The sequence below is a fragment of the Calypte anna genome, chromosome 2 (genome assembly GCF_003957555.1).
Source record: "Calypte anna isolate BGI_N300 chromosome 2, bCalAnn1_v1.p, whole genome shotgun sequence".
NCBI classification, from domain to species: Eukaryota; Metazoa; Chordata; class Aves; order Apodiformes; family Trochilidae; genus Calypte; species Calypte anna.
In genome coordinates this window covers 47,150,666-47,172,969 of record NC_044245.1, presented here as the reverse complement: position 1 = coordinate 47,172,969, position 22,304 = coordinate 47,150,666, and the positions used below count along the sequence as shown (strand labels likewise).

General features: G+C 37.3%; 1 protein-coding gene across 1 annotated transcript in view; it reads left to right on the top strand.

The window, feature by feature from the left end:
- The window catches only part of RALA (RAS like proto-oncogene A), a 29,797-nt gene extending 8,778 nt beyond the window's left edge, over positions 1-21,019 (top strand). The window contains exons 2-5 of the mRNA XM_030445359.1: positions 10,827-10,980; positions 13,018-13,226; positions 16,746-16,920; positions 19,062-21,019. Coding sequence (XP_030301219.1) covers positions 10,867-10,980; positions 13,018-13,226; positions 16,746-16,920; positions 19,062-19,184 — 621 coding nt within the window. The 5' untranslated portion in view covers positions 10,827-10,866 and the 3' untranslated portion in view covers positions 19,185-21,019. The remainder of the gene's footprint in view (positions 1-10,826; positions 10,981-13,017; positions 13,227-16,745; positions 16,921-19,061) is intronic.
- The last annotated feature ends 1,285 nt before the right edge of the window (positions 21,020-22,304 follow it).

Sequence of the window (22,304 nt, the reverse complement as noted above, 5' to 3'; positions counted from 1 at the left end):
CAGAAACTGATCCATGATTTTTCCATCCATTACTGTATAAAGAACAATTTCTAGTTAGCTTATTCTGTTAAAATAGAACTTAACTTACATTCTTATAAACCATTTAACAGTTCTGCAGTGTTCTATGCATAAGAGCTGTAAGAATTCAAGTGGGAACAAAAAGCAATGTGTACAAGTTAGAGCTTCTTCATAATCTGAGAATGTTTAACTTGGAAATGTCTTCTGTGGTACTACAAGGAAAATCTGACTGGTATTTTAAGCAGGGCAAGTTCAAAACCATCTTGCACTGGTACTTAATATGTAAATTGATACATTTACCCCAATATTTGCTTTGCCAGCAATCTTAAATAGAAAAATGAAAAGCATTGCAATAATCAGGCAAAGGACATTAAAACAACCTTATTTTTTAAATATTTGATGAAAAGTCAGAGATACTTCCTGCATTTTCTGAGAGTGCTTTACACAAATATGGGATTGAATTCACGTGTCTGAAGATACTATGGTTTTAGAAACAGGAAATATTTTCTGGTCACAAGCCAGTGCATTCATCTCAATATAGTCCTTCTTGCTGTAAAACAAAGGAGAAAATAATCATGTTTCAAATTGGGGTTTGTAGGTGGCACTGCTTCACATATTTAAAAATATTTTAATGATAATGGTACTTAAAGCCACTGAATATTAAAAAAACTGCGAATCAAAAAGTATTAATCACATTTTAAACAGGCAAAAGGTGTTCCTAGGTTAATGAGCTGAATGCCATCTATTTGTAGCAACTGCATGTTTTATGGCCATATTATGTGAAATAGCCATGAGACTCTACCACATGTCATATATTTGGTAAATTATATTGAGCTAAGAGAAGGTTAATTGCCTGACCGGGTGTTTTAGATCTACTACGTTGACTCTACTGATTTTTTAAATCACAGATCTAACAATCTTAGAATACGCAGCATCTAAAGCTGTGGATGGACCAGGCTGAACAGTATTTCAACTTTGTGAATGCTGTATTACCGTGCAACATCAGGTCTATAACCACTTGTGTCCTTAAATTATCTACTCAAAAAGTTAATTACAAGTATTTGAAAACCAGTCTCATTCAGTGAGTCAGACATAGGAAATCCTGTTCCCTGAATAAAACAGGAAAAAATCAGGATTTTAGGAGGAGCAATTTTCACTGGATAGAATGTAAACAGAAGTAGTTACTGGAACAAAATATGGCTACAAAAGTAATACTCTTACAGTAATACTACAAAATAGTACTCACACATTTTTAATTGGGTGGTAAAACAGATGGCAAAGTCATAAAATGGATGAAGTAATTTACTTTGCTAAGTCAGATTTCGCTAATGAAATTTGCTTGCTACAGCTGGATGATTCCTTACAGGAATAATTTTTGAAATGCAAAAGTCAACATGCTTGTATTTTATTAGGTTCCATTTGGATGGTGTAATGATGCAGTCTGCCTGTAGGGAGAGAGAACCTATTCATGTATTTGTGAAGAGACAGAGAATTTGGTGGTTCATGCTTCTTGATGTCTCTTGCTAATGACCTATGCTTAGTGCTGTGTGTTTGCACCATTTGTGCTGCAGCCTTTGATATAAATGTGCTTGCAGCTGCTGGAGCACTTGTGCCCTGCATCCTTCATTGCAAGAAGCCAATTAATAAGATGTGAAGGATGGTGTATTTTGGTATTCTTGCTCAGCTTTTGTTGAAACTTCATCCAACTAGACACTGAACACATGGAGAAAGGTGATGCCTACACTGAAAACACTTTATTTGAAAGGTTAAACTTTTTCTATGTCAGGAATTTCATGTGAGCTGTTATTCAAACAAGGCTTCTGTGTTCATCCTGTCTGTACTAATACCTTGAAAGAATTTAAGGTTGTTCATGGAAGTTTTTGCTGTAATACTATATGACTACTCATTGAGACAAAATAAGTTGTTTTAAGCAGGATAAATTCCCTTAGCTATCAACATCAGAACTTGTCTCACGGTGAAGCCAAGATACCTTCAACATAACAAGACTTTCTACTGACTGGAATATGTGGATGGCATCTCTCCCACGGATTGAGTGTTGAGTGGAGCTTACCATGAGCCTAGTGGGAACTTGTTTTTGCTTTGCAGATACCATTTGTTCCTAGGTCTCTCTGTCAAAAGTTAACTTTCCTGCCTATAGAGCACATGTCCATATGGATATTTGATTTTTCTAGAAGATGCCCATCTGACAGTCTGAACTTCTAATTAAAGGAAGAGTATAGGATTGTTGACAATGAATGGGATAGTTGTGTTACAGGAAACTTGGACTTGTTCAGGCAAACCTGAACAACCTTTTTCAAGTACGTCTTTTGGGAGCCTCTTCTTGTAAAGAATTTGTTTCAGAAAATCAAGGAAAATGCTTGCATTTGCATCTTCCTTAAGATGCTTTAGTGACTGTTGAAATATAAGTATACAGGGCCAAAAGGACACAGTGGTGTGGTTGAGATTTCTTTTGAAGTTGATGAAAAAAGCTGGTTTTATGATACTGAATCTTGTTAGAAACTTTTGAATGCAGAGATCTTGAACTGCTTTTATGAGAGAACTGCTGAGACTCTTTCTGCAAGCTTTGGCATAGTGCCTTCAAGGGAACTCCATTTTTGTTGCTTCCTAGAAAATCTGTAAGCAGCAGCTCTGTGAAAGTGAGTGACCTCTGACTTTCCAGTCAAATGTTAACTTCTAAATCTGCTATGTTTGCATTTGGAACACAGGGTGAAAATGGCTGTAGCTAGCATGTCTTCAGTGAAATTATCTATAATGTGTCCTTTAAGTTCTTCCCTCAGTCCTTAGTTCAATAACACTAACTTGAGATCCTGAGTTACTAATCTTGTGTCACTAAAATTCATCCTTGTTGGCTATGCCTTGTCCTTTACATTTTATGAACTGGGGGGAGGGGGATATATATATATATGGTGAATAAAATTCAGTAGTAGCTACTTTGCATAGCATCTCCCATTAATGTAATTTGTCAGGAGACTTGGTTTTGTATTGGCTATTTGGTATAGGAGCCTCTTCTGCAGATGTCCTTTGCTTTCAGCCTTTCATTCCTCCTTAGTTTTGCTCATGCTAGAAAGTCAGCAGCTGTAAGCACCTGTTTGTCTTGCTTCTGAATCCTTGCAAGTGTCTAGTGTGGGCAGCTCTGACAGGCTAGTGGCTGTGCCATTACTTGTACTTCTCTCCTCATGGTATATAATGTTGTGTCAATACAAAATGAATGCCTTCTGTTAATATTCTAGATGACAGACCTCCATGTTTAGAAGTTAAAGAGGAGGCATGACTCTTACACTTTGTATTAAAGCAACACTTTCACCACTGTCAGCATCAGAAAATTAAGTTCCCTCAATGATAAGAACAGACTGAGATAGGACACCAGCCATATTGTGAACTTGAGGAAGCAGAAACAGTACTCTCAATTCTGATGTAAATGTATATATTACCAATATATAGCTTCAATATATATATTACCAATAAACAGCTTCACAGTGTAACTTCAGTCTATTGAACTATGAAAACATCTTGGTGGAGAAGGATTCTTACCAAAACTTCAATGTGGCTTAATTTTGTTAAAGTCATGGGAAGCTCTGAATCCTAATTTCCCATTAAACAGTTTTATATTGAAGTTTTATTTTCAGGAGAAAGGAAAGGATTTATTGTGAAAGCATTTCTAAGTTATTATGAGGTGAGGTTCAGAGGCCTGTTCAGTTGCCTAATGAGACTAGTCAATTCTAAGATAGGTTTGAATATTTGAGTTTGGTTTCCTCTTTCTTTAGGATACTACTTAGAATTTATAGTGATTTTACATTTAAAATATTTGATTTACCTTAATAAAATACTGGTGTTACTTTGTGCAGAGCTTGACAGATGTTAAGTGTATAAACTGCAATAAAAACACCAGTCAAACTCAAGACATGGAATGATACTTATTACAACAATGCTGATCTAACCTAAAAAACTTCCTTACTCTCCAGTTTTTGAAACAGCTAGCATCATGTATCCCACCCAATGTCCTCATGTATTCTATTTCTGGGTCATGGGGTGTTTCTGCTGATGTGGTTTGAGTATTGTAATTGGAAGCAGCTGTTGGGAGGGTTAGGCTCTGCTTAGCTGGAGTTGACTCCCTCCATTTCCAGGAACACTTCTGTTGTGGGAATATCTGAGTCATTCATGAGGTGTCTTCCAGATATTTTGCATGTACTATGCTGCTTTGTGCTGGTCATTTTCAAACAATACATTCTCAAGCATAATTTTGTTATTGCTAGGTCAGCTGAAACCGGTGGACTCAATAAGCAATGAAGTAACTGGATGAAATTGTGATAATTTTGTTGTTTTGGTTTTTTTACTAACGTAAGATTACATTGTTTGATAGTCCCTGAGGATGTGAAATATGTTGATGCTTCAAAATTCTTGGTTCTGTACTTAGCTGAATTTGTAATTTCTAGGTCAGGCAACATGACAGAGTTCTGATTCACTGTGTAGGAATTAACAAGCTTTTGGTAATATTCAAACTCACATGAGAAGATGGGATTACTGTCAAACAATTACTATAAATTTTCACTTCAGAATGAGACAAAGTTGTTTCTGGAGTTCATAGGTTATACTAAGTGTAAGGTACAGAGTAGTGCAGGTACTGTTTTCTTGAGTTAAAAAATGATCAGGTTTTTTTCTTTAGAACATGAATCTCTTACTAAATTTTCTTTATCATTCAGTAAGTGACTGAAAAATATTTTGTCTTTCTGAGAGTATTCTGGTCAAAAAATCTTAACTGTAGTTCTTAATATTCTGCAAGTAGGTCACATTTCAATTAGCTTCTTCAAGTGTATCAAATTTGAACTCTGTTAAAAAAACAGAATAAAAGCAAGTGCTGTGATGTACGAGCTACCAGTTGTAATTGATGCTGATTATATAAAGCAGTCTTCAGGGAAGAAAGTTACTCATCATAAAAGTGAGTGGGTAATGAGGTTAATATGACAGTCTTGCAAATCTTCATGTAATCTTCTCTTAAAGGGAAGAAAACAAAAGAACAGGAAATAAGTTTTGTTGCAATTTTATGAAGGCTATAAAAATAACAATATAAGAAATTGTTTCGTAATTGAAGAAAGGCACCACTGTCTCTACTTATTAACTAGAATCTACTAACTGACCAACTAGCTTTAAACACAAAGCTATGTTTAACTCTTCTCCTTCAAACAAATGCCTGCAGCAACTCAAAGTCCTCTGTTAAGGACAGAAGCATTTTCACAAAGCCTGCATTCAGCTTTATGTATAGCAGTGCAGAAGATGCCAGCTGAACTTGTGCCTGTAATGATGTGGCTTCAGTGCAATGCTGCTGCCCGGGCCTGCCCTCAGTGGCGTTGCCTTTACGAGACCCCAGGCGATCAAAATAGGCAGAGGAGCTTCTTTATCTCAGTCACATTCTCTAAGAAAATTTATCTGATCGCATGCTGTGGTCTTTCGTAACTGTTGGCCACTTCTAGGTACATTTTGACTGAGGTTTAGTTGTCTTGGATGTGATGGTTCCTGTAATTTTCCTGAATACCTGCCCCTGGCTAAAAAGGGAGAAATCTGAACCGGTGCTCCCTGTGAAGCAATCACAGGGCAACTGAGTGTCTGCTGCCCTGTTTGGGCTGCTACACAGTTACCCTGTTGGCCACTTTTTTACTCCCTTTTAATGTATGAACACTGGGGCTGGTGAGGAGGGATGTAGAGGACAAATGGCCCAGATGTTAAAGGAAGTATGCTTTGATTAATTGTTTTGAAGCAAGTTATTCTGTAAGAAGGTCATCTGAGGAACAGGGCAATTTAAGAGGAGTCTTTGGAATTTGATCAGATAAGCAATATGACTGAAGGGATAAGGATATAAATGGTTGGGGGGGGATGTTTTTTGTTTGCTGCTTTATTTTTGTTTGTTTTTTACCCCAAAACATGTTTTTGGGCCCCAATTTATTGGGCTGAAGAAGTAGCTGGGAGGACAAAATAAAGACTAATATAGTAGAGAGACCAAAGATTCCTACTTGATTATTTCTTCCTTCTTGCTGAAGAATTTCTCTGAAAACATTGTCCTGGGAGATTAAAACCTCTCTTATTTCTGACACTTGATCATATTACCTGCCTTTGTGGATCTGGGAAACTATTCTGTGCTCCAGGACTTCATGCAGAATTTAACATGATTCTTACCTTGTCCAACCTGTGTTAGAGGAACACTCACCAGCTGGCTCCTCCTCAGCTGGCTGCTGGGTGGAGCTGAATGTTGTGTTTGAATGCACTGGGGACCAGAGATAACATTGAATTTCTTGCACAGAGGACCTGCTATGGGAAGTGTGGAACTCTGGAGACTTTTGTATGGATTCAGATAGCTGCAGCTGTAAAACTGTTGCCTGTCTTGAGTGACTGGCTGCTACAAGTTCCTGTTGCTACATGGTGTTAATCCTGTATGCTCATCTCAAATACTATTTAAATGCCTGCTCTTCTTCCCTTGACCAGATTTCCAGACTGTTGGACAAGATGCCACTGCTGATGCTGGCATGAATTACAATTATTACTCCTGCAGTTCTTGTGATTTAATCTAATTGCTCCCTAACCTGGCTCTACAAAAATTACCTTGGCTCCTGGAAATGGCAACTGGAAATCTGCCATTAAATGGAGCACAGGGTTGTAAGGGTGGTTATCTGCAAGCAGGCAATGACCAGCTGTAGGAGGTTACTTTGGTGGAGCAGCCACTGGCCTTCATTTGTTTGTGCCCTTATCAGCTCAAGCATGTTGGAAAAGGGCAATTTCCTAGGAGTTTATCTACAGCGAGGTGAGGAGTGATCCATAGCATTTGCCTTTCTGAGTGAAGGTAGTATGTTGTTGATCCAGTTAAGCTCTCACTTCCCTTTCAACTTGTTGGGTTACGCAAAGAAGAACTGTTTAAAAAGAAATTTTCATATATTCATCAGCTGTATTGCTGTGATGGGGATTACCAATGGGTGTGGTAAAAAGCTGATGTATAAATGGATAATGCAGCTATTGACAACACCCTGCTTGGTTCTGAACGTTGCTCTGATGTAGGGCACCATAGAATTCTATTGCACGATAAGCCTGTATATTTTCTGACCCCCAAACAGTTTTGCACTGTGAAGATTTCAAAGAAAAAAAAAATCCCTGTATACTTAATATGAAAGTATCCCTTATTTGAGCTTCATATTACAGGGTTTTTGTCACAGTCTGTTAGGTGTATCATAATTAAAGTCAGACAAGTCAGAAACTAGATATGACCCTAATTAATAAGTTGGTATATGTAAATTAAGGGTGGAAAGACTTACTTTGCATAAAACTTCATTTCAGGTGCTCTACTGTTAAAGTTGGTATCCATGTTTCTATTTCAGCAGACTGAAACAGGTAGAAGTATGTAACAGTAGCTTAAAACATCACTTTCAAAGTTTCTCCTCTCTGGCTGAATACTTGCTCCAAAGCAGTCTCTAGATTGAGTGCTGTCTACACAGTCTCAGACTCTACTTGCTTCATTTGTAATTTATTTCTCTTTCCAAATTGCCTATTATTCAGCTGACCTGACTTTTGCCAGCATTATATCTTTATTGGCTTGTGAAAAACTCAAGAGCAAACTGACCTTCCTGAGCCTTTTCCGACTACAAAATGTGTCAGAGTGGTTATGGCAATCTTATCTTTTAAGATTTGAAGTCTGTAGTGGCTTAAAGTTTTGCTATCTTCAGTATCTTACTGGAATGTTGCTCACTGACAGTTATGTCTGACTTGATGACTCAGGATTCTGCTTTGACTTGTTGGGTCAGGTTTTTCTGAGGTGTTTTTTGACTCGGTCTCAACTGCTTCTTTGAAAAGATGTTTTCAAGTCTTCTGAAAATGATTGGCTGCCATAAAATCTTCCTGGTTAAAGGTTTTTTGGTGAAAAGGATCATCATCACTAACCTGACTTTTTTATAAGGATCTTACTGGTTGGTCATCATAGTTTTGCCTTTTCAAGTATGTCTCAAATGTTACCTAAAGTACAGAAGGCAGCAGCTTCTCTTTTGCACAAAGATACTACCTGTTAAATTGCAGCTTCTAGTAAAATAGGAATTTTCACATTGCTCAGTCTCCTTTAAGGCTGTAGTTTCTTTACAACAAATATTACAGTGAAACATAATATTGTGTGGTTTTTTGGGTTTTTTTTTCCCCCCCCCCGACAGATTTTTGCACAAAATCACCTGTCAGAATTCTTGCTGAATTCATTTGGAGTTTTCCAGCACTGAAGTGCTTACAGAAGGATTGTCTATTTTATTGCTTAGTAGGGTTAGTGTAGGCTGTATTGAGGTATACTAGCACTTATGTTTCTGTGGTTCTTGGGTATTAACTGTAACCTAAATTTGGCAAACTGAGCTATTGTCTGCTGATGGACTGGGATTCAGAGGAATTTTCTTTATATTGTCTGAAAAGCATGACTTTCAGGATACGTTTTTTCCTTTAATAGTGAAGGACAAAGATAATGAGGAGTAGTTAAAAATGCAGTGTAGTAGGTTGAAACTTTACACATGGCTTGGAGCAATTTTCATGTTCATGTACTCCCTCTTGAGTAAAAACAAAGCAATGGTTCTTTTTAAGTCACAATGGCCAAACTGAAATGCTTTTGTTTGTTTGTTTGTTCTCATCTATCTCCTTTCTAGAAGAATTTGTAACATAATGTTAATTATATTTCTCTGCTAAAACTCCATAATTAGAACTGCAGCTTATTTCACCTAAATAACCATTCTGGAGAAATCAATTTAAACAGATTAATTTTCAATTGCACTTTCATAATTCTTTGATAGCAGAGTGAGTGCTGTTACTGATGTGATCCGGAGAGCTTTTCACATAGGTTTATGGGTTCACCTTGGTTTGCAGATAAGCACTACACAGCTGCTTGCTTGCTTGCTTCCCCTGTGCCAGTGGAATGAAGGAGAGGAACAGAAGGATCAAAGTGAGAAAACTTGTGCATTAAGATAATTAAAATTTAATCAGTTAAAAATAAAACAAGCATTGAAAATAAAAACATAGCTCAGCACCAGCCAGCCCTTGAGCAACAGCAGCCCCAGCAAACTTCCCTGCCAGCTTTTACTGCTAAGTTATGGCATGGTATACTCCTTCAGTCAGCTCTCCCAGCTGTGTTCCTCCCATCTGCTTGCCCACCCTCCGTCTACTCACTGACAGGGCAGTGTTAGAACCAGAAAAGGCCTTGGCACTGTTTAAGAATTGTTCAGCCACAGCAAAAACGTGTGTGTTGTCATCAGTGTTTTCATCACAAATCCAAAACATTGTGCTATATGAGCTATTCTGAAGACAATTAACTCTATCCCAGCTGAAACCACTATGCTTTTTTTATTTATTTTTTAATTCCAAGAAGGACTGGCTAATCAGTAATGAAGCTTCACTCAGCATGCTTTTACACTTAACTCTCTCACTGCTAACAAAACCTTAGAATATGTCCTTAAATAGGGATCTTTATCTCAGTTTTAATGAAATTGTCATGCTTCTTATTCTGATTAAGCTGCACACAATTCATTATGCAGGAGGATGTAATTTTAGTGTAAGATTGTCAAATGATTGTGATGGGTAAAGGTAGTGGTGTCTTGTTATTACACTGTAGTATTACCTGATAGTTCTGTGTATAACTAAACTGTGCTGCCATGTGAATGTGCTCATTTTGAGCTTTCTAATTAAAATCTAAGTTCCATTAGATTCGTTGCCACTATAGATGTCTCCTGTTTATATCTTCTGGAGTGTAGACTGTTGCTGCAATTTTTAAAATTTTTTTAATTTTTTAACATCAGAGCTTGTTTTGCCCTTAAATCTCTGGAGGAGGGTACATTCTGTCACCACACAGTGACTTTCCTCTGTCTTAACACCTGTGCAAGCAGATAAAGGGTCTTCCTATAACACAAATATTATATTACTGTTGGGATAGGTAGGGAATGAAATGAAGCTGTGGGTAGATAATGAAGATCTGCTAAAACTATAAAATTAGTTTTAAAATAAAGCTAATGGAATTGTTACTTTTTGTACATGTACACATGCACATTAGACTGTATGTAAATTAAAGAGCCTTTTGGTACTGGTGAAGTGGAAAGGATTTGTGCTTGAACAAGCAGTTGTGAGACAGACAGATAGGTATTTCAAATATACAGAATAATGGCATTTATAGGCTAGGAAGGCAAGTTTAATCTTTTCTCTCTGCATGAACTAGATTATTTTTTTAGTTCCTGATTGGCTTACTGAAACTGGGTATTTTTAGGTCTTAAATGACACATTTGCTTAGTTTTCCCTGAAAAAAGTACACGAACTACTAACCATTACTACTCTTGCTGTGTCTTCATGCTTACTATTTAAACTCTACATTCCTTCTAATGTCAGTTTTCTTTCCCCTTCAGCTGTCACATTTCATGTTGTCTTGTATGGTGTTGACTCACTGTGGCTTTCTTTTTGTTTTCTTGCTTAGTATTAAACAAGAATTCTTGGCAAATGCTGTGTCTCTAAGAGAAAACACGTATCAAAGTGTAAATTTTTTCCCTTAATTGCTCTTGGACACTGTGAACCCACTTGTGCCCTGTTAAATAGCAAAGGATTTCTTTGCTTATGCTACAAAAAAGATAAGCTTGGTATAATTTGTGGTATGGCTTCCACTGAAAAAAAGCAGATCGTTTCAGTTTTGCTGTCTTCAGTGGAAGCTAAGTCCTTAGATATGTAGGGATTTAAAACAAATCCATTTTAAACAGTTCATATAGGAGAAGGAAAAGACAACTAATCAAAAAATGTTTTTCTTCCAGATTTTTCACTTTATACCTGTGAATTGTCAGCAAGTCAAAAATGGCAGCAAATAAGCCTAAAGGACAGAATTCATTGGCTTTACACAAAGTCATCATGGTGGGAAGCGGTGGTGTAGGAAAATCTGCTCTAACACTACAATTTATGTATGATGAGGTAAGAATCTGCATTAGAAATTATCTCAGGAGGTGTCTGCTATGTAGTGTTCTTTAAACATTCCTTAATACAGTTTTCTAAAAGGATCTTAATGCATATGGTGTAGTATGAAAGTCAGTGACGAAACTGAACAAAAATTTTTTTTTACATTAGTGATTTGTCCTGTAGACATAGCTGTGAAGGTATAATTTGGCATTTTTCAGATTTCAAAGCAATGAGAAGCTCTATCATTTTTTTAGTATATTTTCATAGAATCATAGAATGGTTTGGGTTGGAAGAGACCTTAAAGATCATCCAGTGCCAACCCCTCTGTGTGGACAGGGAGCACCTCACACTAGACCAGGTTGCTCAAAGCCCTGTCCAGCCTGCCCTTGAATACTCCCAGGGATGAGGCCTCCACAGCTTCTCTGGGCACCCTGTTCCAGTGTTGCACCACCCTTGGAGTCAAGAATTTCTTCCTAAAGCCTAATCTAAATCTCCCTTCTTGCAGCTTCAATCCATTATCCCTTGTCCTCTTCCTACATGTCCCTTTCAAAAGTCCCTTGTAGGCCACTATAAGATCTCCCTGGAGCCTGCTTTGTCCAGCCTGAACATGTCCAGCTCATGGCCTGTCTTCACAGGAGAGGTACTCCAGCCCTCTGATCATTTTTGTGGCCTCCTCTGGACTCTCTCCAAGAGCTCCATGTCCTTCCTATGTTGGGGGCTCCAGAACTGGACACTGTACTCCAAGTGGGATCCCACAAGAGCAGAGCAGAAGGGAAGAGTCACCTCCCTTGACCTGCTGTCCCTGTTTCTTTTGATGTAGGCCAGGGCATGGTTGGCTTTCTGGCTTATGTTGAGCTTCTCACCAACCATCATCCCCAAGTTCTCCTCAGAGCTGTTTTTGAGCTGATCTCCACACAGCCTACATTTGTGTTTAATATTGCCCTGGCCCAGGTGAAGAGCCTCCACTTGTTGAGCCTTCCACTTCCATGGCCTTGTTGAATTCCATGTAGTTTGCACCAGCCCACCTCTCAAGCCTGTCAAGGTCCCTCTGGATGGCCTCCCTTCCCTTCAGCATGTCAACCACCCCACACAGTTTGGTTTCATCAGTGAACTTGCTGAGGGTGCATTCAATTCCACTGTCTATGTTGCTGACTAAGATGTTAAGCAACACTAGTCCTAGTACCAGCTCCTGAGGAATGTCACTCGTGACTGCTCTCCATTTAACATCAAGCTATTGACCACTGCTCTTTAAATGCAACCAGCCAGACAGTTCCTTATCCACTGACAGTTTTATCCATGGAATCCATATTGTTCCAGTTGAGATACCAGAATGTCATCAGGACATTGTTGGAATGTGTTATACAAGTCCAGGTAGATGATATCATTTGCTCTCCTTTTGTCCACAAACACGGTGAGCCACCAAATCTCCTATGCAGGATTTTCCTTTAGTGAAGCTGTTTTGGCTCTCACCGATCACCACCATTCACAATTTTGTTTACCAGATCTGTTAAAATTTATTTAGGTGTTATAGATCAATTTTTTTTCACTTAGGTGAGTTGCATGATGCCTTAAATTATGACCAATTTTTTCCATGTTTTTAACACTGCTGTTAAAGAGAGAAAAGAAAATCTGTTTTTTGTTTCCTTACTTTTTTCTAGTGCAAGTCATTTGTTTTGATTAAAAGTTAGGGCTTCAGCGTTCTTTAAAAATTTATACTTAATATGTTTAAAGTCAGGACTACCTGGTAGCATAATGGAATGCAGACAGATGTTCTTGACCAGAAGCATAGGCTTCAGTGCTGATACTGATGTTTGCAGTTACCTCTAAAATTCCTTGTAATGGCTGAAGAAAACAAAAACTTACAAAGTGTTTGGGCTGGTGGAGAGCCTGCTTTAACTATGGATCATATGAGTACTTCAAATAGCCTAAATATGTATGCTTACTTATCAGTTACTGTAACCATGTAAGATGTTTGTTATATCTGTATATACAAAAAGAAGCTTTTGCCCGGTACAAGGCATGGTTTTATATCATGAAGGGGTTGTTTTCTAGTTTGTTGAAGACTATGAGCCCACCAAAGCAGACAGCTACAGGAAAAAAGTGGTTCTGGATGGAGAAGAAGTCCAAATTGATATATTGGACACAGCAGGGCAGGAGGACTATGCTGCAATTAGAGACAACTACTTCCGAAGTGGAGAAGGCTTTCTTTGTGTCTTCTCTATAACAGAGCTGGAATCCTTTGCAGCGACTGCAGACTTCAGGTAAGTTACAAGGCAAGATAATCTAATTACAGTGAGATAATTATATAAGAGAAGTTTTTTTGTTTGTTCTGTAATATCTTTATGCTAGTCCAGATTAGATGACAACTCTTACTGTAGTCACATAGTGTTTTGAACAGATGCCTAGCCATGCCTTTCCTATCTGTACCACCTCAGGTATCTTTGCTTACTGTGTTTCTGAATTCCAAAAAGGCATTTGCCACAGAGCAGATGCATAGCAATGCTCAGAAAGCTGCTGCCCTTTGTTGCTTGGCACTTCTGCTAAGAAGTAGCATTTGTCAGTAGGCATATATCTAAAGTAATGAATCTGAGAAAAATTACTGATAGACTGTATGGTTGCATTTAATATATATACAACACTGCATACTCCCCAGAGTTGTCTTGTTCTTTTAGTTCTTGCTTCATATAGAAAATTGTGTTTCTTTTAACTTGTGAAATACCATCTGGAGCAAAAGGGCAGCTGTAGCATGTTTATGCTGGAATACTTCATAGTTATGAAGATGATATGACAGGATTCCAGTTGAAAACTGTGGGGAAGAACTGCGTCTGGTGATTCCTCTCTGCAAAGTCTTAAGCTATGTGAATCATGCACACTGTATTTTGGTAGTTTGAAATGCATGCTATCAGCAACAGAAATCTGTCTACCTCTTGCATTATTTTCTGGACAATGTAGATGGCAATTATCTTTGAATATTCTGTAGTAACTGTGCATTTTTGTGTATAGGCCTGGCCCTTCAGTTTTGCTTGGGTGGAATTCCTCTCTATAAAAGATACTGATGCAAATTTTCTTTTGCTGATGTAAAGATTTCATTTGTAAGACACAAGTTCTGTCTAGAGTTTTTCATAGCATTCAACTGTCTCATCAAATTTCACTTAAGTATTTCACTTAATAGGGAACAACATGGTAAAAAACAGTATTAGTGACTGAATCTTTCTGGTGTAAAACGGGATGGGGGTTTTTGTGATGTTTTTCAGACATACAGGATTTTAAAACTCTTAGGTAAGAGCCTATTAAATGAGCAGCAATAAATTACAGGTGCTTAATTTTGTCAAGAGATAAAGCCTGTTTAAATCACCGATCGCTATATTATAAAAAGAACGTGACAAGAAAAATACATCATGTCCAGGTGCAGTGTAATAGGAGAGGTGAAAGCCTTTGAAATAAAAAGAAAACAAATATAAAGAAATTATCTGCATCCCACTGAAACAGGGTTTCTTAGAGATGCTGTCACTGTTGAACTTAATAAGCACCAAGTATCAGAATATGTTCTATATCTCTATGGGAAGAGGAGCGGGGAAAAGGTGAGGTTTTCCTCTTCTGGTGTTTTTTCTTAATTTATATTTCAGTATATGTGACTGTATATTTTGAGGAAAAGAGATGGAGAGGCAAGCCTTAAGACATTTGCAGAATTATGCTAGATTTTGTCAGGCCTGGAGGACAATTTAGTATAGTTGAGCTCCTCGAGGGTGGAAAATGACCTATTGAAATCTGTTTAAAATCCTGTTACTGCTTCAAAGTACATGATCTTCTATGGCTCTAGAAAAAGTCCTACTTATCCAGCAAAAGTGAGCTCTGTAACAGCAAAAATGTAAGAAAAAAAAATCCCTTCACTGAAGAAATTCAACTCCCTCTGATCTGAATCTGTAAATGCCTTTCAAGTTATGCTTGAAATTGTAGAAGCCTAAGTGCTAGAATGTAACTCAGGAAAATTGCATTCCTTCTGCTCTCTGGAAAAGTAATCTGTACCTCTTAAAGGTACAGTTAAAATACCTTTGGCATTGTTAAGCAGCCTGAGGGACTACTGCTTACGTGACAGATATAAAAGAAAGTGACAAGAAGAATTTTAGTGTTTGATTGTTTCCATGGAATTTTGCACTGCTGGTATGGCAGAACTCCAGCAGTAGAGCTGTTTACTCCTATTCAATGTCTTTAGTGAGTTTCCTGGTGTGCTTTGAAATGCCATTGCTCCAAGCAACTTTTTTTCAATAGAAAGCAGACCTGCAATGGCTAAACTTTAAATAGTTGGAAGGCAATTTGATAAAATACGGTCTTGATTAGAGTAGAATTAGTCTGGCTCTAATAATTTCTTTTTAAGATCTAGATTTCTAGGTGTCATAACATTATTAGATATTGTTTAGGATATCAATCTTCAGAGGGCTCAAAGGAGAATATTGTCATCTGGATTGCTGTTAGATTAACTCTTGACACAGTTGGAAGTTTTTGGCATCATCTGGACAATTACTGTAGCCAGCTACTAGTTTTTAATAGAAGCTTTATATGCACAGATACTACAGTGGTGCACTGAGTTTCCTCCTGGCCACCCCTCATAATCCACTAGCTATTGAAACCACTGGATATCTGTAGACCCCATGAAAATGGTTGCAGTTATATTTGTAGGGGAGAGGAGGAATACTGCTTTAATTATACCTCGGAGATTAATGTGGTGTTAAAAGCTGCCTCAAATACATATTTGTTGGGTTTAAAAAAAATTGTGAGTTACCTGAAGTTTAAGCCTTGTGAATAAAGTTTATCAACAAGACTGTATACCATCTAGAGCTTTTTAAAACCCCGGGAGGATCCTGCCATACACCAAATAAGGGCCCTTTAGAATATTAGTTAAGTATTTCTTTTCAGCTTCTCTCCATCCAGCTCTAAATGCAACGATAGCTTCACCTCAGCCAGCAAAAGGATTTGTTTCTCTTGTGCTTTTTGTCTATCTTTCAGAATTTGCTCCGTGATATAGGGCTAGATTTCACTACTGACTTCATACTCCTTTCAGAGACAAAATAGAGAATACCCCTCTTCTGGGAAAACTGTTCTTTCTGGTACTTGTAATACATTTCTAAGTAGAAGAAATTTTTCCTTATCTTTTTCAGTGTTTAAGACGTATGTTCAAAACCCTTCATCCTAGCCATTCAAACACTAGAAGGCTATGTCCTTAAACATAATACATGTACAACTTGTATCTGTACACTGGTTTATAGCTGAATGAAGATCTCTGCAGAGACTGAATATAATTTACTTCAGAAAGTTTCCTTAAAGAAAGATATCTTTCTTGGTATGCTGTAGACCATTTTATCAGCTTTAAAATTGGTGCATATATTTTATGAGGAAAAAAAAAAAAATAAAGCATAACACTGAAGTTCAGGTAGTTTTGCAAATGGCAATCACAAATAGTAATATAAAGACAATGGTAAATTCTCTCCAGTAACACTTTGATAAAAGGAGTTACTTTATTAATATAAATTATCACCTAAAACAACCAGGTACTATTATTTTAATTTCTTACTGACTCACCTTCCTTCCTAGAGGACTAGCTGTCTGTCTTTGTCTTCATTCTGTATTATGTCATCATGAGGTTTAAGATTTTACTGTTATGTAAGCTTAATAAAAGGAGTAAGTAGGTTTTCACTCTAAGAATATTTAGTCAGGGTTCTTCTTTTTGTGTTCTAAGTATAGTAATCCATTCAAAGCCTAATTTTCTTCCCTTTTCTCTCCAGGGAGCAGATCTTAAGAGTAAAAGAAGATGAGAATGTTCCTTTTTTGCTAGTTGGTAACAAATCAGATTTGGAAGATAAAAGGCAAGTTTCTGTAGAAGAAGCAAAAAACAGAGCTGATCAATGGAATGTTAATTATGTGGAAACTTCTGCAAAAACACGAGCTAATGTTGACAAGGTAATGACTGGCCTCTAGAAAGAATCTATCAGTTTTTACTTTATACCATTTTTCAGTGGGTCATACTCTGTGTTCATTATTTTAGCAATTATTTTTTTTAAAAATTTATACCAAATACTCATCTCCCTTAGCTTGCAAGAAGTTCATGACTAGGTCACTTCATTTAGAAAAGTGAAAATGTTAGGTATAACAACTTTACCCTATTCTAAAATTCAGGGAGTCATTATACAAGACCTTATTTCATAAAAAATTTCCTGAGGCAGCTATTTTGGCCTAGCCTTCTTACTGTCTTTTCTATAAGTAGAAGCCAGTCTGCTTCTGAACTGTGAGGAATGCTGTCTGATCCTCAGCCAGAATGAAACAGCTTACAAAAATAGGTAAGGGAGGAACTGGAGCTCTCTCTACCTTCATCTAACCAGATGCTGTGTTGTATGTTACTTGGATGAGGATGGATGAACCTTGGAGTAGTCTAGAAGTGCCTTGTGAGTTTTCAGGGATAAAACCTGGTTCAAAGGTCATGAGGTAAGAAACAGAGAGAATCTTTCCACAGAAATAAATTATTGATTAGTTAGAAGAATTCTGAGCTATTTTGAGTCAAGACAGGACTTCTTGTAATTCAGGCAGGCTGTGATAAATTACTACAGAACTACAGGTTTCTCTTTGGAGCTCATGGCATAGTAGATCCAGTTTAGCATGTATCATATAGAATTAAAGTTTGACAGGCCACAAATGAGGCTTTGTGGGCACTAATAAATAGCAGGTATTCTTTGGAGCATCTGAAATGTTATGCAAAGTTATACTGAAAGTTTTTATACTGAAATCTGGCTTCTCTGAATTCCAGAATAGTGTCTTTGCTTAGCTGGGGAAAACACAGTGGGCTTCCACTCACTTTGGTTAAAGTGACTCACTAAGCATCTTTTCAGGTGGTTATGTACCCCAGGCAGATAATACTGTAATACAATACCAGTGCTTAACCAAGGTGAGAGTTGCATCATGCCATTAACACATACTTACAGACAAGCAACTAAATCAATACATGTTTAGAAATCAAGGCAATTTTATGGTTGGTGGAAATATCTAATTACATGGATTTTCTTTGGATTCCATGTCAAGAAGGTTGATGCTTCTGCTGCAGTTGATAGGAGATTAGTGTCACTGCAATTAAAAACCTACTGAGCTCTGTAGAGGAGCTTTTCAGCTGCTGTGCTGTTCATGTTTCACAGAAATGGATCAAGTCCCCTAACACAGATTTAGAGAATATCTCCTGAGAGTTAAGTCTTAGAATTGCTCATCTGATTTCCTACAAAAAAAATTACAGATGAAATTGTTATTTTCTGTAGCCTTCTGTGAGTCAAGATCTACTTCTCAAATGAATGAAGGAGCTTTAAGCAGTCCAAACATAAAGCCTTAACTAACAGTAGGATCTCTTAAGTCATTGTTGTTTCTCCAACTTTGTCATTTTTGTTTCCTTCTAAGCCACTTGATAAAATTAAATTCATATGTACTTTGAGATTGTAATCCGTGGGTAACCACAGATGGGGTTACCTGGCCTAAAAAATTATTTATGTAGTTGTATGATTGATAACTTTGCTTTAAAGATAACGCTGATTAATGTTTTTCCTCCAGTTACTTTGTTTAGACGTGCATCATGGGACATACTGACCATGAAATGTTCAGCATATAGTACTGCTCCATTAATTGTTTGTTGTATTTCTTCAGCCTTTACAGCCAGCTCGTAACGGAAAATACTCTGAAAATAAACTGAAAATAATCTAAACTGATTTCTTTTGAGTCTGCTCAGTAAGATGCAGATAATACATTTTTTAAAAAACTTGGCTGGTGACAAGACTCTTCTTTCAGGTTTCTTTTGTTTTGGCTTTCTTATTTGGGGTGTTTTGGTTTTTTTTTTTTGGTGGAAAAACCTCCAACAGGATTAATAAGCGAATGCCAGAAGACAGGGTAACATTATGGTACCATGAAAGAAGAATTGTAGTATATCAAATTTGCCTTCAGTTTGCACAAACTGGTTGCATATAGTTGACTTTATTCTTAACAACTGGAATGGATATAATCAGTGATAGCTTGAATTAACTGGTATGTCTGTGACTGTTTTTACATTTTTGTTCTTGCATCTTTTTTAGGTGTTTTTCGATTTAATGAGAGAAATTAGAGCCAGAAAAATGGAAGACAGCAAAGAAAAGAATGGGAAGAAGAAAAGAAAAAGCCTAGCTAAGAGGATCAGAGAAAGATGTTGCATTTTATAATCAAAACCCTGAATTCCTTTCCTATCCTGACCACACTAATAAAAACATAATTTATAAGCATGCCATTTAAGGCTAAAGTGACTGAAATTACTCTTAACATGTTGGAAATCGTAATGTACCACTAAAAGCATGAATTGGAGCTGCACTGAAAGTCAAATTCACTGAAAAGAAATCATGGGGCTTCAAGAGAAGCAAAGTTCAGTCCATTTCATAATTGCCTACCTTCTCACATTTCTTCTGAATGTAGTGTTTCATAGGCAGTCTTTTCTTTAGTAGTGAACAGAGGGGGAACTATTATTTTGTGGGTTCTTGTAAAGCATACTTTTTTTATCACTGGTAATTGTCATTCATCCTGTCTTTTGTTGCCTTGAGAATTCCAGTTGTGAAGGTGATACCTAACAAAGCAGTGTGCAGTTGTTTTGCCATGGAGTTATGCAAATTAGAAAAGAATAATGTATATGTGAACACTTCTGTTGGGTAAAGTTATATGTGGTTCTGCATTACCTGATTAACCTAGAAGAGTGATGTAAACTTTTACCTTGAAACATTTGATTATGCCTTAATTTTCAAACCTAAAGTAAGCAGATTGTTTAATCAAGGGTGTATTTTGTTGTGTGGAGACTGTCCAAGAAACAGTGCAGGACTGCCCTCTCCGGGGAGTGCAGTTTTGTGAATGATTTTGCTAACTAACTGTCTGCTGGCAGTGTCTGTTCTTGAAATGCGTGCCATACTCTGGTATTGTGAATAATGCAGAGCATATTCTGTCATCTGTAACCTGGTAAACAATACGGTATCTTAAAACTAAAAGGTCGGAATACAAATAAGACTGAAGTCATAAACCTATGGCACATCTAAGCCTGAAATGGTTGTTTAAAACGTGCTGACACCTTGAAACTTCCATTTTGTAGGTAGATTTTTTTTTTCCCTTTTTTTTTTTTGTCTGGATGTTCCTTTTGGTTTTAACTCCCTGGAGCTGGGTAGAGTGAAGCTGATTCAGTAGTGTTAATGTGTTTTGAGTTAAGATGTTGTCCAGGAAATTCTGCTGTCATCATTTCTTTTATGTTCCTGATACTCAGCTGTAGGGTCATGGTATGTTGCGCTGAAGCTCTTTGCAGATTTTGTACTGTTTAGTTTATGTTGATTTTCAAATGGGGAACATTGTAGCCACATTTTCTAGTTAATACTGATATTAAACAATCAAACATGCTTTGCATTACGGAAACATTTACCATGTGCATCCAAATCCCCAAACAAAACATACTGCCTCGGTTGCTTTAGAACAGCAAGAATACTAGCACATGGTTAGTATGCTGCATCTTAACTAAAAATATACCAGAATGTTTTGAGGGTTTTGGACTCCTCTGGGGTAACACAGGCTAGATTAGTCCCACAAACTGTTATACTTTTTATACATGTGTAAGCCTATAACTGACAGTTCAAAATGTGCTCAAGCAAAGTAGGTAACAAATATTTAACTTCCGTGCTAACAGACATTTTAGGGACTCAAGACTTAGAAGTTATATTTGTCATGTTAAATATTTATCAGTAGGAATTTTGTATGTGTGTTTAGTAGACTGCCAAGTGCAGAATTAAAGTTACTCATGTAACTAAGGCAAATAAGCCAGTCTTCATCTTACTGTGTACTCATTTGGGTCTATTTAGCCAGGGAGTCTAACCACTAACTTTGTGACTTTGCTTTGAAACCTGTATACTGGGAACATAGGTGTTATGAAGCCAACAGGCACATGAAATATGTCTTGGCTGATGCCTTATCCTGTCCTTTTATTTGCTATTTGAGCCATTGAAAGATGAATAAACTTCCATTTTTTAAAAAAGACTTGTGCAGTGTTAATTGATAACTATATTGTTGCAAAACTTTGCTATAGCTGATGCCAGTTGACAAGCAGTTAAGCTAGAATATTCCAGTAGTCTTTTTCATGTGTGTGAACAAAATTGTAGATTAAACCTAGTAAAGCTGATAAAAAGCTACTTGGTGAAAACTGAGATTATGCATGTGCTACCTTTAATCCAGAGCTAATTTATCCCTACTGCCTGTAACGAAGAATATTGGAAAACAAACAAACTGAGGTAAGCTTGTTCCAGAAGGATTTTTCCATAAGAATAGAAAGTGATATTTAAAAACCTCAACATACATTGTTATAAATAATAAGATAAAAATGCATCTTAGTAATTTTCTCTTGGCACACTCAAGGATAACCTAAGTGTCCTTCCTCAACATTCAGGGAATATAGCTTCAGTGTGTATTGGATTTGGGTGCACATTAGGAGAGTCATCCAAATTGAGTGATAGATTTGCATTGTAGAGGAGTGTTTGGTTTAGCCTCCTTCTCTCTGAAACTCCTAGGTCTATCTGCTCTGAGTGCTTCTGGGCCTGAGACCATTTCTCCTGCAAAAAGTTGAGATACTTTATTACAGGCAGGTTCAAAGCCTGCTGTGGTATTTCCCTCCAACTTAGCCTAACACTGGCAGCAGCTTTACTCCTCTTGTAAAATGCATTATGTTCTAAACCTGCTGACTACAGAGATGCCTTCATTTCTAGCAAGCTACAAAGGTCAGTCTTCCATTACATATAAAACTAACACTGAATTCTTATACTAACTTCTGATTTTTTTCTGAAGCTTTTTGTAGTTTAAAAATCCCTCAATTCACTTTTGAAAATGCTGGCTAGGAAATCTGTGGTCTATTCAGTACTTTCTGTAGCCTCCCGATAAGCATACAGTAGCTTAACAATAGCAGGGTCCAGCAGTTTTCTTGGACTATTCCGGACCAGCATCCCGGTGTGCAGGAAGTGCTTTCCCATTCAGAGACCTGGTTAACATGCAAGCAGCATGCAGTGACCCCTCTGGCAATTCCAGTGGCAATCACCAGGCAGTAAAATGCTCTCCATATCTCAGCTTTATGCTCGCTGTATTCATCTGCAGGAGCTAAATAATCTATTAAGAGGTGAAATGGGCTTACTGAAAATCTTGGGTTCCTTTCTGGGGGACCAAGCTTTGCAATGATTCTCTGGTTCCAGAGTCTCAGGAGTGGTCTCTGGATGATTATAAGTCCAGTGCAAGCTGCAGAGCAGCAGAGACACAGCTGCTGTTACATTAATGTT